This window comes from Labrus mixtus, chromosome 13 (assembly GCF_963584025.1).
Source record: "Labrus mixtus chromosome 13, fLabMix1.1, whole genome shotgun sequence".
Classification (NCBI taxonomy): domain Eukaryota; kingdom Metazoa; phylum Chordata; class Actinopteri; order Labriformes; family Labridae; genus Labrus; species Labrus mixtus.
In genome coordinates, this window is record NC_083624.1 from 4,316,284 (window position 1) to 4,332,970 (window position 16,687).

Consider the following 16,687-nt stretch of genomic DNA (forward strand, 5'->3'; position numbering starts at 1 on the left):
TGAGTGGAAGTTCAACAGACCTCCTTTTTGTTTCTGCGTGTACTTGAAAGTTGGACCCTGTTCCCACTGAGCTGTTAATAAGTGCATAATAAAGTATTTATTAATCTTTGTAAGTAGTGTTCCCACTTTAGATCCAGTACCTGCAGAGGAGCTTTATTAACTCTTAATAAGTGCATAATAAAGTATTTATTAACCTTTATAAGGCATTAATATGAACCTAATAAAGTCTTACTAATGTCAATAAACATCTTATGAATGTTGATAAGTGGTCTATAAACAAGTTTCTTTGTGTTAATTAATATCTTACAAGCCAATTATAAATTAATTTATAGTTTAATTAACACTGATGAAGTCTTATTAATGTTAATAAACATCTTATTAATGTTTATGACAGTATATAAAGTGTCAGTACATTTCTAATAAGAGCCTATAAGTGTCTTATAATAAATGTGTTAATTATGCCTATATTAACACTTATATAGTCTTATGTGTGTTAATAAGAATCTAATAAGGTCTTATAAGTGACTTATTACCTGTTATTAATGCTTATTACAAGCACCTTAATATAAAATGTTACCGATTCATATTAGACCATAGAGTGAAGTAAAAAACAAAGTGTCTTTCATCCAAATGATTCCACATTTGTGATTTCTTATCATTTAATTAAAAACTTCAGATAATATGCATCCCCAGGGAGATATAAAATCCTACCGGCTCTGAACTGACTTGCAAATATATCTAAATGCTTTTTGGATCACAATGGGATATGCAGCTGCGTGTGTTGCAACAGCTTGAGCCATTAGTTCAGCAATGAATGACAGCGTTTGCCACACATGTTCGAGTGGGTTCCCCTCCCACAGCTGAGAGTATAAGCAATGTGGAAGCTCTCTGATCACACTGTTCTGTGTGTGTAAACGTAGGCGTGAGTCAGTGATTGTTGGAGGCTGACTGCCATGACGGATTGCTGACTGAACCGTGATGTTTCCCGTGTGTGCTACAGTGAAAGCTGGTACAGATAACAACAGAGTAATTATCACCGCCCCCAGAGTGTTTTTGAATTTGAATACTATCAAAGTTAGACAAGAATGGGACCACGCGAGATTTGGACATGACCTCTATTCAGATATGACTCTAAATACATGTATAATTTATTTTAACACAAAAAGAAAAATCCATTAAAAATGTTTTATTATTGGATATAATTTACAAGACATTTAGCTTTTGCCCCTGATGTTTGTGCTTGCATGTATTATTAACAAAAGGTCAGCTTGATATACATGCACATTCCCATGTATGAAGAATGATTAAATTCAAAGGTGTGAAGTTATCCTGGCTTAGAATAATCTTAGTTAATGCTGCTGACATCTCTTGTTCTACCTGGATTCTGTGCAGTACAGTTAACGTACATAGTCATAAGGATGGCTTTGTTCATAGAGTGTATAAAACATAGACGTGGTCCCAGTGATGTCACCCATTGGATTCTGAAGAGGCAAAAGGAGTCCAATGATGTCGGCCACCATATTGGAAATGCTGCCCCGCTGGACTTTCTATAAATCTAGAAAAAAGAAAGAGGAAGAGTGAGTGTGTGACTTGGGGCTCCTTTTCATTACATTATTAACTACAACGTGCCCAACTGTCATTCAACTAAGCCATGCCCCATCATTATGCAGATCAAGTTTTTGGAGGTGAGGCTAATGACTGAAACATTTTACACATTTGGACTGTTGTGTTACAGATTCAATTCAGAGTGGCTCAGTTGATGTCAAAGATCCCAGAAGGCATGAATTTATGACAGGGGAACCCGCATGCAGAAAACAAGGATCCTGGAGGAGAGATAGTTAAAGTCTTTATATGTGATTCTTCACACTTAAATATAATAGAAATCAAGTATATCCTCTGAAAATAACTCTGTGAGTCATGACTGTCTACAATGGGTGTAACACCTGAGTCCCACTGTCTGTGATGTTTTCAGAGTTTTCAGAGTCCTATCTTCAGTTTGTTTACATCGCCCGGACGGCCGGCTGACTCCTCCCCTCGTGTATAAAAGTTGTTTAATTGAGGGACTAGAGAAAAGAAGAATAACATACTGTACTCACTGCTTAACTGTGTTTCTCGATCACGCTCATTTCAGGTAAATTTACATGCAGTGTGAAGATACAAGCATAATAAATATCGCTAGCATAGCATGCTTGTTTTGGTTTCATGCTGGTGCTCAAGGGCAACATCTGCTGGATCAAAAAATCGCATATGAAGCCTTTAAATGGAAGTCTTCCATCACTGAACTTGTTTTTTTACACGTATGATTTTTATGTTTTAGACTTGTCTTCAGTGAATAATTCTTGTACATATATATAATTGGTAACAGCAACCTTTTTCATTTGTTTGTGTTTTCAAATGATACTAAGTTAGATCATTTTCCAAATTAACTTTTTTGTTCCCAACCAAGCTGAACATTTCCAAACTTCTAATGGCCAAATTGAACCAGACTGATTCATTTTTCATGTGAAACTAGATTTTCTCTCTTTGAGGATTTAGTAGCAGAGGATGGCCTAAACCAACCTATGACACTGAATGTTAATCATTTTTTTTCATTTCTGTTTGAGTGAAACTAATAATCCAGGTTTGGTTCCACAGAAGTTTCTTTTACATGCAGAGGTGCACCAATCAACTCTGATCCATTCACCCAGCATCCCTGGCAGACTGGACCCTCCTATTGGTGTGCAGCTGCTGGACCCTTTCATTATTTACACTTGAAATGATAATGACATCATGTGTGCACAGCTGCACTATTTGCATCCATGCGACTTGCAAGCTGCTGAATTTGTGTGACAGAACGGATCCTCACGCAGTATCTACATGCAAACTATATTTGGGTGAGAATGTTTTTCTCCTGGTGTGGTTTAATGACGGGGAGAAGTTAGAGATAAAATAGATGCAAAGCCTTGAATGTTGCAGTTTTTTTGGAAGGTTTTTGCAAAGTCAGAGCCAAGGGAAGTTCATGGTCAGGGTTTTTGCCTCTTGCGTTTGTACCTCCTTCTGGGTTAAAACAGTGTGACAGATTTTGTTGGGCTTGCAGGCTCAGTGCCATGACGGGCTGCGGTTCCTGGGTAGGGCATCTCTCTTTGAGGCTGACTCCTTTGATTCTCCACTGAGCAAAGTTTAAAAGGTTGGAGGGCGATGAATGTCTCTGATTTTGTTTTTTATGTCGTGCAGATGTTATAAAGAAGATAGGTAGATTGGCAAAGTGGGCTGAGAATAACCCAAGTATAAGATTTTATTTCATCTGAACAGATTTAACACAAACAACTCTACCAAGCAAGCACGGACACTTACAGTCATGGCAGTGATAGAACTGCTGATAGAAGAGCCTATTATTAGAGAGTACAAAACTGGTGACCAAAGCAAGCCTAGAAGTTACAATGACACTGAATTCTAATCGTTGCTCATCCGTTCTTGGATGGCGATCACTTCACACAGCACTGAGTCAGAAATGACGGAAACATTGACATGCATCTCTATGAGATGGAGATGGTGGCATTTTGTTGGTGCTAACTTTGGATGGGTGTGTGTCGACCCAAAACTACACTGGTAACTGGAGCTGCAACTTTTGCAGATGTTCTGATAACTAGTAAATCCCCCTATAATAGTGATTAAGAAACCATAATATTGATTTTAAAAAAAATAATACTGTTGAAAGCTTCCAGTAACATTACACTCTGCTAGCATCATTCGTTTACCTGAAATAAGTTGATTTTTTGGGGGGGGGGCTTTTGGTTACACATTGGAGAGCTGCATTAACCGGCATACACAATACCACAATACATCTAAACATTAGTGGATTAACTGCGTTGAAAAGCGTTGCTGCAACTTTTTGATAATCCATCAATATTTTTCTGTCATTTTTCACTCAAAAAATGTCAAACATTTGCTGTTTTTTTAAAGATTCTTAGATCATATTTTCTTTGCAATCTGAATGTAAATGAAAGGTTTGGGGTTTGGGACTATTGGCTGGACAAATGAAGCAACTTCGAGACATCAGTTTTGAAATTCTGACGTGCAATTTTCACAATTATTTGACTTTTCATAGCTATACTTGAATAATTGATGAGAAAATAACAGTTGCAGCCCTACCTCTCAATTTGAACATCAAATTGAATGATCATGACTTGAAAAAACTGTCTGACTGATTTGGAATCTATAGGGGCACTGTGTGTTAAATCACAGATTGTATAATAGCCCACTGGCATTCAGCTATTCTTAGAATAATGGAGCAACATATTGAAGCCACTCGCTCTGAGAAACGTTACCATTCAACACAGCAAATGCAACACCTGCCCCCTCTATATTATGAAATGTATATCAACACAACATGTTAACAGTTATTCCCGGCAGAAGACGTATTCAGTGTAGCTTGTCCATATTTTGTCCTCGTTTGGATCATTGCTGGTGTAAGCGCAGGTGCCTGTGGAGCTGCAGGCCACCATGTGAAATCCCGCCTCTGTCAGCTTGTCAAACGCCTGCTCTAGAAAATTATACTTGAGATAATATCGGGATGTGTATCTCTCTGGAGGCCTGTCCGGGTCTCTGCTCTCATTCAGCGTGTCTCCAAACACTTCTTTGGCCAGAGCCGTCTTCCCGCACACCGTGATGCGCGCCACTCTCCTGAACTTGGCGTCGGTTTGGATGTCCCTGCCGATGGTGTACGAGCCGCGGTATCCTATCGTGATGTAACCCGACTTTCTGGAGTCCAAAGACGGGGAGCGCATGGTCCCGCTGGAGCTGACCGTCATGGTGCGTAAAGTCTCCATGGCGCCGGAGGAGCCGCACTGCTGCGCGCCGTCCTCCGTGTCGCTCTGGCTGATTTCCTCGCTCATTGAATTGTCCTTAATCATGCGTGGGCTTAGCCGCTTGGCGAGGTCCCGCAGCTGGAAAAAGTCAGCCTCCCTCTGCAGGCGACTTTTCTCAGGGAAATAGTCCGGGAGCACCAGGTTCAGGTCCCGGAGGTAATCTAGGATGTAGCGGAACAAGAAGCCGTCTCTGTCCAAGAAGAAGCGCCCTTTGCTGTCTCTCGCCAACTCCTTTGGGGACTTCTTACTAAACATGTTCCACAGCAGAGAGTCCTGGACCGCGATGAGAGTTTTGTGCCTGGTGACATAAACCTGTCCGCCAACATTCAGCTCAATGATCTCTGAGAATGGAGAGCCCGAGTCTCCGCAGTTGGACCCTCCGAGCTCTGTGTCAGCCAGTGCCATCTTCTCTGAGCCGCTGCACTGATGTGGGATCAGTGGAAACACTGACTGAGCGACTCGGTGGCAGCGGGCTTGTTTATGAAGCCTTTGGCTCAACCACGTGCTTGAGAGGGGGGTTTGACTGCTAAATTAACATTTAACTATAACATGACTGTGTCCCCCTGTGTGCGTGCATGTGCAGTTCTTTCTCTCACTCACTCTCTGTCTCTCTCATCTTTTTTTTTAAGTGAGTGTTTGCGTAGGCATGTGTGTGAGAAAGAGAGAGAGAGAGAGAGAGAGAGAGAGAGAGAAGCAAGCACATTCGATAATGTGTCATTTGTTTTTCCCCTTCTGCGTTTGGCACACATATAATTGTAGCCTTCTATCCGATGTTTATTTAATTCATGAAATAAATGATGTTGAGATTTTTCCAGACTTCCCACAGGAACTCTCAGGAACCAGGAACCACACAGTTGGATGGAGTTAGAAAAGCCTTGAAATCAAGAAATTGATGGGAAAATATGGAAAAGAGTGACACCCATTGCAACTGGGATGGAAATGCAGCCTTCTAGCAGTCACACACACACACACACACACACACACACACTCTCTCTCTCTATATATATATATATATATGCATGGACACAGAACACACACACACAGAACACACACACACACAGAACTTTAACCCTCAAACGGCCCTTTGAAGAAGTGAGGCCGTCAAAAACAGTGCCTCTCTAGGTTTGAAACTCAAATTGGGACAGAGTCAGATGTACAAGTGCAGAAACACTCAAACTTAATTTTATCACAGAGGAAGGAAGACACTGCATGACGTTCACTGCCTGAAGACTTACTAAAGATAAACCATAACCGCTAAGTGTCTAATCTCTATAACCAGATATCTACAGAGGAAAACAAGAGAAGATGACTGCAAATAAGTTACAAGACTGCTTTATGTGTTACCCAAAACCTAATTCATTACTTTATATTATTCACCAAAATCCTAATCTTAACCCCTAAATGTAATGCTAAACCATATATGGACCACTTTTAGTCCACAAATAAAACTTAAAAGAGACAAAACATACATTTTTACTTTCATTTGAAATACTGAGATGAGTTAAGGTATAACTCCTGGCAGATATGGAAAGTTTGAGGCCAATAACAATACAAGTTACTGATATGATGTCTAATGAAATAAAATAAAATTGTTGCTGGTTTAAAAAAAGTTGTTTTCTAATTGGATTATGAAGATCAAGATACAAAGAAGGCTAATTTCTTAAAGTTATAATTTAAGTTTGACATTATTAAACACTGTCAGCATGTGATACTCTGCTGAATGTTCTGCAGACAGAGCTGACAGTAGTGAAATGACAAAGTCAAACAGAGCATCAGACAAATCATCAGATGCAATGTTTCCAGCTTGATATATATTATGGGGGGAAAAAATGCTTCACATCATTACTAATTTGAAAAACATGTGCCAATACTTGTGAGAGGCTTATATCGGCCTGCCAAAATATCTGTCTGATTTGACTTTTTAAATTAGAAAAATGCTTCAATCTTATGTTCCTGTACTTTAATAATGAGCTATACCACGGTATACAAAGTACATTCATTTCCACTGATCAAGTGTAACATTAAAATGTTCTCACATGTAAGTGACAAACCTCCAAAAGATAACGATACTATATGATACACTTTATTGTCCCCTTGGGGAAATTAATCGTGGAGTCAATAATTTAAAAAAACATTAGAATGATACCATTCCTGTTGTTTAAATAAGCCAATGATCCATTAAACGCTGAAGCTTTATAGTAACAGGGTTGCTCCTCTTGTGTTCATATACAAGCTATAATAGGACCAGATTTGTCTTTGCCAAAAACAACTGCTAAAGAAATATGATCTTAAACTTTTTGTAACCTCACAGCTGAGGTCAAGATGGGTTTGTAAATATTATCATTACCCCACCAACAATCTAGAGGAACCTACGAGAGCTCAGGAGCTGCAGTCATGTGATGGGAATGCACAAAGAGAGAGAGGGAGAGATAGGAGCTTCCTTTTGTCATGTGACTGTCAGTGAGTGATTGAGTTGTGTCTCTAATCTTTCAAAACCCCACACTGAAGAGAGCCAAAATTTCCAAAATTTCCAAGGTTACTCAAAGACAACCTGGAGGTGACAGGAAACCAGTTTATTATATTCAAAATATCTGAACCACATTTGTCATCAGATCCTTATTATTTAAATTTTTTGTGATTTACAAAAGAAACTTCATCAATTACTTTCATGACCCAAAGACAGGTAAAATAGGATTTTTTTTATTTTTTTTTTACGTTTTTCTTCTGTTTTATAACTCAAAAAACGAAAGCAAAAGTAGATTTGCCTGTGTCAGCAAACTCGGGAACAATGAATGAAGGGTGAGGTCCAGTCATAGTGAAAGTGCTTACTTCTCATTACGAGGTTTTTTTTGGCAACTTTGGAAATTTCGTGTAACAGTCTGACTTTGGTGTTACCTATAAAAATGCATCTGCACAGGGATGTCTTGTCACTTGGAGATGTTGCTGAGCTTTAACAATGCTGCGCAAGGTATTGTTTTTTTTTTCATACTTGACATAGCTTTTTCCTAAAATGCTCCTTTGCCGCATAATGTCTCAGTCTTTTTACATAATCAACGAGTGACCTCTTCTGATGTTGTTTCTGATGAGCTGTGTTTCACCTCTGCAGGGAATCACTGAGAGCTTTGGAGCTGCTGTCCATTCACTCGGCGCCTCTCATCTGACAGATGTGGTGATTCACCGGAGCAAAAGGATGATGCTGGACACTTTGGGTGTCGGGTTGCTAGGAACCAGGACGGCTGTGTTCAACAAGGCTCTCAAGTACAGCCAGGTGCGTTTCACCTGTTTCACCGGGTTTCTGATATCTAAGAAAATACTTCTGATCAAAACAAAATACAAACAAAAGTCAGCAATTAATCAGGAAGATTCAATTAGGATGTTCTTATAAACTTTATACCAACAAAGACAACTATCAGCCAAATTGTTTTTTTTTTAATATAGGCTACTATACATGAAGTTGAATTAAGTTTGTTTGAATGGCAGGTTTGTTACTAACAATATTGCCAAAGTGAAAAAAGTGTTTTCTGTGTTTATTTGTGACGTATCAGTACCTGCATAATAAAGGCTCAATAACCTTTTTTACCCCCTATGTTAGACTGAGTATGTATCAGTCATTCTGAGAGCAAGCAAGTAATCAGAAGAATAATGAATAGGTATAGACTTTTTATAATAATGATGAATTCATTAATGAGGGTAACTTTAAAGCAGGATATAGCAGCATATCATAATCCTTCACAAATGAAAACCATACATATATATGTATGAGGAAGCACACACAGAGTATAGTGTTTCTGAAGTTCCACTGGATGTCTGACTGTGATGAAATGAGATGTTATGTTCCCTGCATTCTGGCATTTCCCAAATATGTAACGTGATGTAATGTGAATTTCACAAGGAACCTGGGATTTTTCTGTGTCTCTCTTGTGTTTTTCTAATACAGGATGTTTTCTTAAGAGGAAGTTCTGATGCTATCACATGTCTGTTACATCAGGCTCACTCCTATAGGATTTACTTACCATTTTTATGTCTCTGTTTGTCATCTTCCTACAAATCTGTTTGAGATTGTTTGTGTTGAAACTAAAATACCAAACCAAGGATTTCCATATTTCTTGCTTATAAAATGTTTAATTAGTATGAAGCCATACAGTGTGCTGCTTATTTTCTCTTTAACATGCTTAAATGACTTCTGGTCTTCTTCTTGACAATCAGCTGATATAATCTTTTTTTTATCTGTTATTTTTGCATTGACCTTTAAGGTTGACAACTGGGAATCCTACCCCCTTATCTCTGAAGTTCATCTTTTAATATTTACATTTATATTTATGATTGGCAGTCTTTCACATCTGACGAGAGGAGCAGTGTTTGGGGTGCATCGGAGATCTCTCTTCCTCCTCATTATGCTGCATTTGTTAATGGCATCGCGGTAAGCTCAGTCAAGTAAATGCATCATAATAAGTCGAACACATTAATCTGATATGGCCTCTACTTTTTTCCACCTCTGATTATCTTTTGTCTGACTCACTCCACCAGGTTCACTCCATGGATTTTGATGACACTTGGCACCCTGCTACTCATCCCTCAGGAGCTGTGTTACCAGCCCTGCTCGCCCTGGCAGAGACGCTGCAGAGCCAACCCTCTGGTCTGGACCTGCTGCTGGCCTTTAATGTGGGCATCGAGGTCCAGGGCAGACTTATGAGGTTCTCTACAGAGGCCTACAACATCCCTGAAAGGTGAGTAATTGATGCTACAAGTCCTTAACCAACAAAATGTGCTGACCTTCTATCCAGTGCTTAGCTTCTGTTCACTGGATTCAGGGACTAATCAGCCAAAGTGTCAAAGAGTACAACACTGACCTCTAGTGGCCATGCAGACGATTAGTTTAATGTGAGGCCTTTAAGGCAAATTGATATCAGTTAGTGCTTCTCAGTGTTGAAATATTACATTAAAAACATATTTCCAGTAACAGTGTCCCTATTTACAAAACCTCACTGTCAACAGCTTTCATAAACTATTTTTTCAGTAGAAAGTTTTTCCAACTGTAAAAATATTCAAGAAGAAAACTGTAGAAAACATAATACAGTTTTAACTGTCTTGTAGTGAAGTGTCAGACCAAAGGCTCATAATTGCTTATTTAAATCATTTACACGCTTAATTACTTTCTTAACGAATCGAACGGTCAATAAAAAGTCAGAAAATAAGAAAAAGAAAAGTCATGTTATAATAGCTCAAGAGTACAAACCACTTCCACACACTAACTACTACCTTGCACTCATTTATAGTGATTAGCTTGTCCCTTGAGCTTTCACTGAACTCTGTGAATCTGCATTTTCTTTTGATGCCACAAACTCATGGAATCATTCCATCAAACTCTAAAGATTGGAGTTCTTCCCTCTCTTGTAGAGTTCAGGAATTTGATTTGTAGCCACTTTGATTTGAGTGTTTTAATTGATTTCTCTTGTATTTCTATTTGATTATGTGTGTTGTGTTTCTCGCTTGTTTTTAAATGTAACCTAGACAGCATTGAAAATGAGGGAAACCTCAATGTCCTTTTGAGAATAAGGAAAGGTTTTGATGAATGTACATATTATAAATATCACCTTATTAAGGTTCAGTACCTGAGCGCTGCAAATGTATGAAAGTGTACCAGCTGTACAGTCTTCAGTGTCTTCTTGCAACTTTGGTTTTATTGCTCCCACTCTTCTATTGATCTCCATGAAACAGATGTGCATATTTTTTGTACCTATGCTAAAGGTGACATTTTTATATTGTTTGGTTGTGCTTTGAGCAGTCTCAAATTCAACCATTTCATTTTACAATATCATAAGAAACAAAAAATAATGTTCGAGTTTGAGTTAAACCCTCAAATCCAAATACTGGAACTAATATAACCAATTCATTTTCTTGGAATCAACTTGTTAATTTTCATTGTAATAGAAACTTAATCAGTTATTTTACTCGAGTGTATCCTAATCTTTTATTTAATCTTTCTTCACTCAGATTCCATCCTCCCAGTGTCGTCGGTGTGATGGGCAGTGCTGCAGCCTCAGCTAAGCTCCTGGCTCTGTCCCCCGCTCAGTGTGCTCATGCTCTGGCCATCGCAGCCTCCTCTGCTGGGGCTCCTTTGGCCAACGCCGCCACACAAACCAAACCCCTTCACATAGGAAACGCTGCTCGGAGAGGCCTGGAGGCCGCTCAGCTGGCCCAGCTGGGACTGGAGGGGAACCCTGCCATCCTGGATAAGAACTGCGGATTTGGGGTGTATTACAAGGACTACAGTCCGTCAGTGATGCCACATTCTGCTTCTGGGGACTTTAAATGGATGCTTGAAAATCAGGATGTTGCCTTCAAGCGCATCCCGGCTCATCTGGGGATGCACTGGGTTGTGGATGCCGCATTGGCAGCACGTGCAAAACTTGAAAACACAGACGGAAACTTCGACCTCAGAAAAATCAGGCGAGTCACACTTCGAGTGCCTCCATCCAAATACGTCGACTGCCCCTCACCCACATCAGAGCACCAAGCCAGGCACTCGTTTCAGTTCAACTGCGGCTCCGCCCTGCTGGATAACAAAGTGACAGTGTCTTCTTTCGGCGAAGATCAGATCAACAGGCCTGCCCTGAAAGAGCTCCTCTCCAAAGTGGAGGTGGAGACCCCTGAAGACAACAAGCCCAGCTTTGACAATATGTACTGTGAGGTTACGATTGAAACAGATCAGGGCCAGAGATATGGGGCCAGGTGTGATACCTTTTACGGCCACTGGAGGAAGCCTCTGAGTCCGAGGGACCTGGTGGAGAAGTTTAGTGTGAATGCTTCCTCGGTGTTGTGCAAAGAGGGAGTGGAGGGAGTGATCGATGTGATCGGAAACATCGAGCGAGTGAGAGAAAGTTCAATCCTGAGTTCATATCTGAGGATGACAAGCAGTCAACACAAGCAATTATACAGGACAAGGAACTTTTAAATGTACTGTATCTGAAGCAATGTGATGTACATTACATTAGTACATACATTTTGGCATGCAAAAGAAATACAATGTAAATATTTGGTACTCATCTCTTTTTTTCCACTAAGTAAGAATTCAAAATAAAGGGAACTTTTAAAATAAATGTTTTTTTTATTGATTTTTTTGTACAAGCTGCTTCTCATATTCTGAATGTCATTCTTCAGTTTGACATTTTGATGCTCTTTGTTAGTTTACAATCCAGTCAGTAAAACAGAGTTTTGCAAAGTAAAGTAACACAGACCATGTAGCCCACATTACTACTAACATGTATTTTTTGTTTTAGTGCTTTAAATCAGGAAGTCAATGTATCAGACAAAAAAATATCTAAAATAAAAAGCCTCTGATATTTTTCCCAAAAGCGAGTATTGCTACATTCAAGCTAGTTTCAGCACGTCCTTAACCATCGCTCCGATTCCGTCAAAGATCTCGTGTATGGGAGCGTTGCACATGAAGGCGGAGGTGGTGACCAGTTTGTTCTTCTGGTCCACGTGGCTCTCGCCGACACTCTTACTAACATGTTTGCAGCCCAGCTGGTTGATGGCCTCTGCTGTGCCAGTGGTGTCAGGGTACCTGAGAGAAAAGAAAGAAGCGTCGCACAATGTTAAACTGCTGCAGAAGGATTCAAAAGTGAATCTGTCGTACAGTTCTTATAGTTAATATATACTGTATGTAGGGACGTGAAATGTGGCATGCTCATAGGGTTACTTGTGCTCCTGAAAATTCTGAATTAAAAAAAAAAAAAATGAAAAGGTGACATCATTTTAAGGCAAACTACAAAGTAATTATGTAAGACGGAGTATTAGGGCCATTTTCAAGAAAAAATGTATGAGATGAAACTAAATTTACGAGAATAAAGTCATACATTTACGAGATTAATATAATACATTTGTGAGATTAAATGTGTAAATCACTTTAAATTAGATTGTGCACATAATTGTGACAGGAGAACCCTTAAAGCCTTTTCCTTTGCCACAAAAGACACCACTTCCTCCAAGTCAGTGTGGTTCTTTCTTCATTTCTTTTCCGTTCTTCAGTTTCCTGCAGTATCTTTTCAGGGTCCTGATTTTTTATGATGATGATGATGATGATGATGATGATGATGTGCCAAAAGCATGTGTAGCCTAGTTTCATTTCTGCATAAGTAAAGCCCCAACAGAACTAATTTGTTTGGATATTTATGTCAAACTGTTTATTTTAGAGACTACACAAGGAAGTAGCCTATTTCCTTATTTGTGAAACCTTTACTAAAGTATAACTTCTCCATATTTGTAATTTTCGAACAGACGGCTGCTCTTCTGATATAGACTAAAATAACAACGTTAATCTCCTAAATGTATGAATTTATTCTTGTAAATCTACAAGTTTAATCTCGAAATTTTAGATTTTTTTTTTCTTTGACGTGGCCCTAATACTCCGTCATAATTATGAATACACTTAATGCACAATAAAATAAACAAAGCAAGCTGATATTGAATGTCAGTAATTAACCCATATTACAAAGAAAAGCTGAGTCCTTTGAAAACAAATTGTAAGTTTGGTATGGTGTAAAAACAGTGACATGCAGTATCGCAGCACAAAGCCTGTTGGGAAACATAAATGAGTAAAATCTGTGACGTTCCCCTAAAGTCAGATCAGTTGTGCTCGGCTGTGTTGGACTCACTTGTCATCCTTCTCGATACCGACGGTGACCTCACAGCCGGGAAACACCTTGGCGGCCAGAACAGGGGAGATGCAGCAGAGGCCGATGGGTTTACCCTCGCTGTGGAACGCCTGCAGTGTGGCCTTAACCTCGTCATTTACAGAGCAGTCCTTCCCCTGCACAGCCCATGTGCACAGATTCTTCGCTGCACCAAAACCACCTACAACACACAAGGAGGAATGAGATTCATTTATACTATAATCAAAAGGAAAAATTAGTATTTTTAGTCTTCAGTAGAACTGCAATAATTATATTAAGAGCAGCCACAAATTGTGTTCCAAAGGGTTCTTCATTAGGATGGATCCAATATTACATCACAAAGAAAAGCCGGCCTTTGTTATTCAAAATAATTTAACTACAAGTGGAACAAATGATATGTTGTTGTAACCAAACCTGGGAATATAATAGCATCATGTTCTTTGACACTGAGCTTAGACAGGTCTTGGATGTTTCCACGGGCCAATCTGGCGCTCTCCACCAACACGTTTCTCTTCTCCTCAGACGGTTCCCCTTTCAGGTGATTTACAACATGCATCTGATCGATGTTGGGAGCAAACATGTTTACCTGCAGCAGAGAAAGAGCACAGACTCGTTTTTACAGAATTAAAAAAGGGACAGCTACAAATAATAAGTGTTTCTTAACTGATGTGTTTTCTAGTGTCTATTTTGAAACTTGAGCATCTCAGTTCCACAGTTTGTGCACAGATCGGGTCTATCTGATTAAACTCTAGGGCCAGCAGCCCTGTCTAATAGAAAAACAGACATTTGCATGCCTGTAAATGATTAAAAATCCTATGAGGAGTTTTGAGATGGTAATGTAACAGACTGACATTAACAAGAAGAGCACAGAGAAAAGATTGATTATTTCTATAAAGGTATATTATAAACCTGTAAACACTATAGGTGTCAGATGAGAAAATTAAAGAGGGATGAGTTTTATGTCATAAAACACCTTTACAGGACAAGAACAGCAAATATGTGAATCATCCCGTTTTGTCCACAGGGGGCGCCAAAACTGACACAAAACGAAAGTTCCTCAAGGAATCTTTAAAAAGAGAAATTCTCTGGTTGATTATTTACAATGTCTCACAATATTGTAGAATTATAAAACCGTTTCACAGCTCCTGGTTGATGTTACCTTTGGATTTTTTTCTACTTAGTTATAAACACCCCAAGAATATGGAAAATTAAGGGCGCAGTTTAATGAAAACACCACAATAACCTTTTGATAGATCCCTACAATAAGAATTTTAATCATTAGGAGGATTCAGAAGAAAATGAGTCATGACTTTCTGCATGTTGGTTCTGTAATATTTACAGTCTATGGTTGGTTCCCCCTTTTTTTTTTAGCCCTGGACCTCCGAAGACCAGTGATCGCCACTGGCCTGCAGCATGTGTCTAAGATTGCAAATACACAACGAAAACAAGTGTAACAATAAGCAGTAGCTTTATTATTAAGGCCAAGTTAGGAGCTCATATATATAATAATATAATAATAAAGTTTATTTATAAAGCACTTATCAAAACCAACGTCACAAAGTGCTTTACAGAAAAAATAAAAAATCCCAACAGTCAAATACACAACAATAAAATCCTATTAAAAGCATGAAAAATAAAACAACAGTGCAGCAATCATTCAATTAACAGAGAAAAATGGAAACAACATATAATGAGTTTACAGAGTGTAACAGTCACAAACATCACACAGTATGAGATCACAGCTTAACTAACTCACACTTGCTCCTCCTCTGCTCAGGTGCACCAGAACAGCTGAGGCCTCGTGGATCTCGCTGCCATCATAAACTCCGCAGCCCGCCAAAACCACAGCCACGCGTTTAGCCATCTGTGTCGTGTAGTAACTTTGATTAACCGACTGAACTGTCTTCAATGTCAGCAAGTTGCGACCACAGTGGTGCAGCAGAGTGAGCATGGCGGACTGTCAGATGAGACACGTCTTCTTCTCTGCTCCAAAGTGCGGATTGAATTCAGGTTGCTCGGTGCTTTAGTGACCTCCAGTGTATAAACCTGAGCAGTGATGCTTCCCTCTTTAGGAACAGCTGTCATTCCTGAAAATACAAAAACCACTGTGAAGGCTGGTGTCGCAAATTTATGGAAGCCCATTTCCGCCAGTTAAAAAAAATAAAAATTTAAAATTTAGCTTTGTTGAGATTTTTTTTGACCATAAAAATTAGATAATAAAGTCATAAAATTAGATAATAAAGTCATAATAATGAGATAAAAAGTCGAAATAATGAGATAATAAAGTCAAAATTATGAGAGAAAGATCACAATTTCCTCTTTGTTTATTGTGTCCCTTGCTCAAGTGATTTATTCTGTGACTTCTGCTCCAGGGGCCTGTATGTACATTCATTGAATATAGTCTTCAATGTGAACGCGAGGCATCCTTGAATGTCATAATGATGACTTTATTATCTCATAATAAAAAAAAATTAAAAAAAACTCAACAAAGCCAAGTTTTAATTTTGATTTTTTTAACTGGCATAAATGGGCTTCCATACAAATTACACTGTTTCCCCATTTTATACACACAAGAAATGGAACTATGCACACAATACTGAAAACGTGAAGCCCACGTATCAAAAACAAGATTCCAAACTGCTTAACTCGTTGCACATTTCCACTATAGCCTCACTCAATGTTTTTCATGTAATTATTCTTATTGTTTCGACTGTTAAAGAGACTTAAAAGTGATAGATTGGTTGGTCTCAGTCAATGAGCACAATACATTTAGAATAAATTAATTAATTTAAATGTTTCAGGGAAAACAAAAAGAAATGAAATGGTTTGGTAGGTAGTAAAAATGCATGAATAAATACTTTTCCACAAAGTAAGAATTATAATTTACGACGGAGGATTAGGGCCACGTTAAAAAAAAATAAAAAATAAAAAATTAAATAAAATTAAAAATTAAAAAATTAAAAAATTAAAAAAATTTTTTTAACGTGGCCCTAATCCTCCGTCGTAATAATTGGATTAAGTATATATTTTTATTCATTATTTATTCAAAATTAAATTCGTATGGAACCCAAAGTCCCAAAAAGTAAAAATAAACAATCGTGTAAATTGATATTATGCTTCAGGGGTTTCGTAATTTCTGTATAGTTTAGTTTTGTATTTTCTCGT

At 38.5% G+C, this 16,687-nt stretch overlaps 3 protein-coding genes across 3 annotated transcripts; 1 reads left to right on the forward strand and 2 right to left on the reverse strand.

Moving 5' to 3' along the window:
* Positions 1-3,236: 3,236 nt before the first annotated feature.
* On the reverse strand, positions 3,237-5,578 carry kctd12.1 (potassium channel tetramerisation domain containing 12.1). The gene has a single exon (XM_061053214.1). The coding sequence runs from the start codon at positions 5,250-5,252 to the stop codon at positions 4,380-4,382; it is 873 nt and encodes a 290-aa protein (XP_060909197.1). The 5' UTR covers positions 5,253-5,578; the 3' UTR covers positions 3,237-4,379.
* Positions 5,579-7,726: 2,148 nt separating this feature from the next.
* acod1 (aconitate decarboxylase 1) lies at positions 7,727-11,816 on the forward strand. Its single transcript, XM_061053213.1, has 5 exons — positions 7,727-7,815; positions 7,954-8,115; positions 9,178-9,267; positions 9,375-9,574; positions 10,842-11,816. The coding sequence occupies exons 1-5, from the start codon at positions 7,804-7,806 to the stop codon at positions 11,800-11,802; spliced, it is 1,425 nt and encodes a 474-aa protein (XP_060909196.1). The 5' UTR covers positions 7,727-7,803; the 3' UTR covers positions 11,803-11,816.
* Positions 11,817-11,935: 119 nt separating this feature from the next.
* zgc:162944 (uncharacterized protein LOC569993 homolog) lies at positions 11,936-15,508 on the reverse strand. Its single transcript, XM_061053215.1, has 4 exons — positions 15,279-15,508; positions 13,937-14,108; positions 13,505-13,703; positions 11,936-12,414 (listed from the first exon to the last, which is right to left on the reverse strand). Exons 1-4 carry the CDS (start codon positions 15,471-15,473, stop codon positions 12,219-12,221), a joined length of 762 nt encoding a protein of 253 aa, XP_060909198.1. The 5' UTR covers positions 15,474-15,508; the 3' UTR covers positions 11,936-12,218.
* Between the last annotated feature and the right edge of the window lie 1,179 nt (positions 15,509-16,687).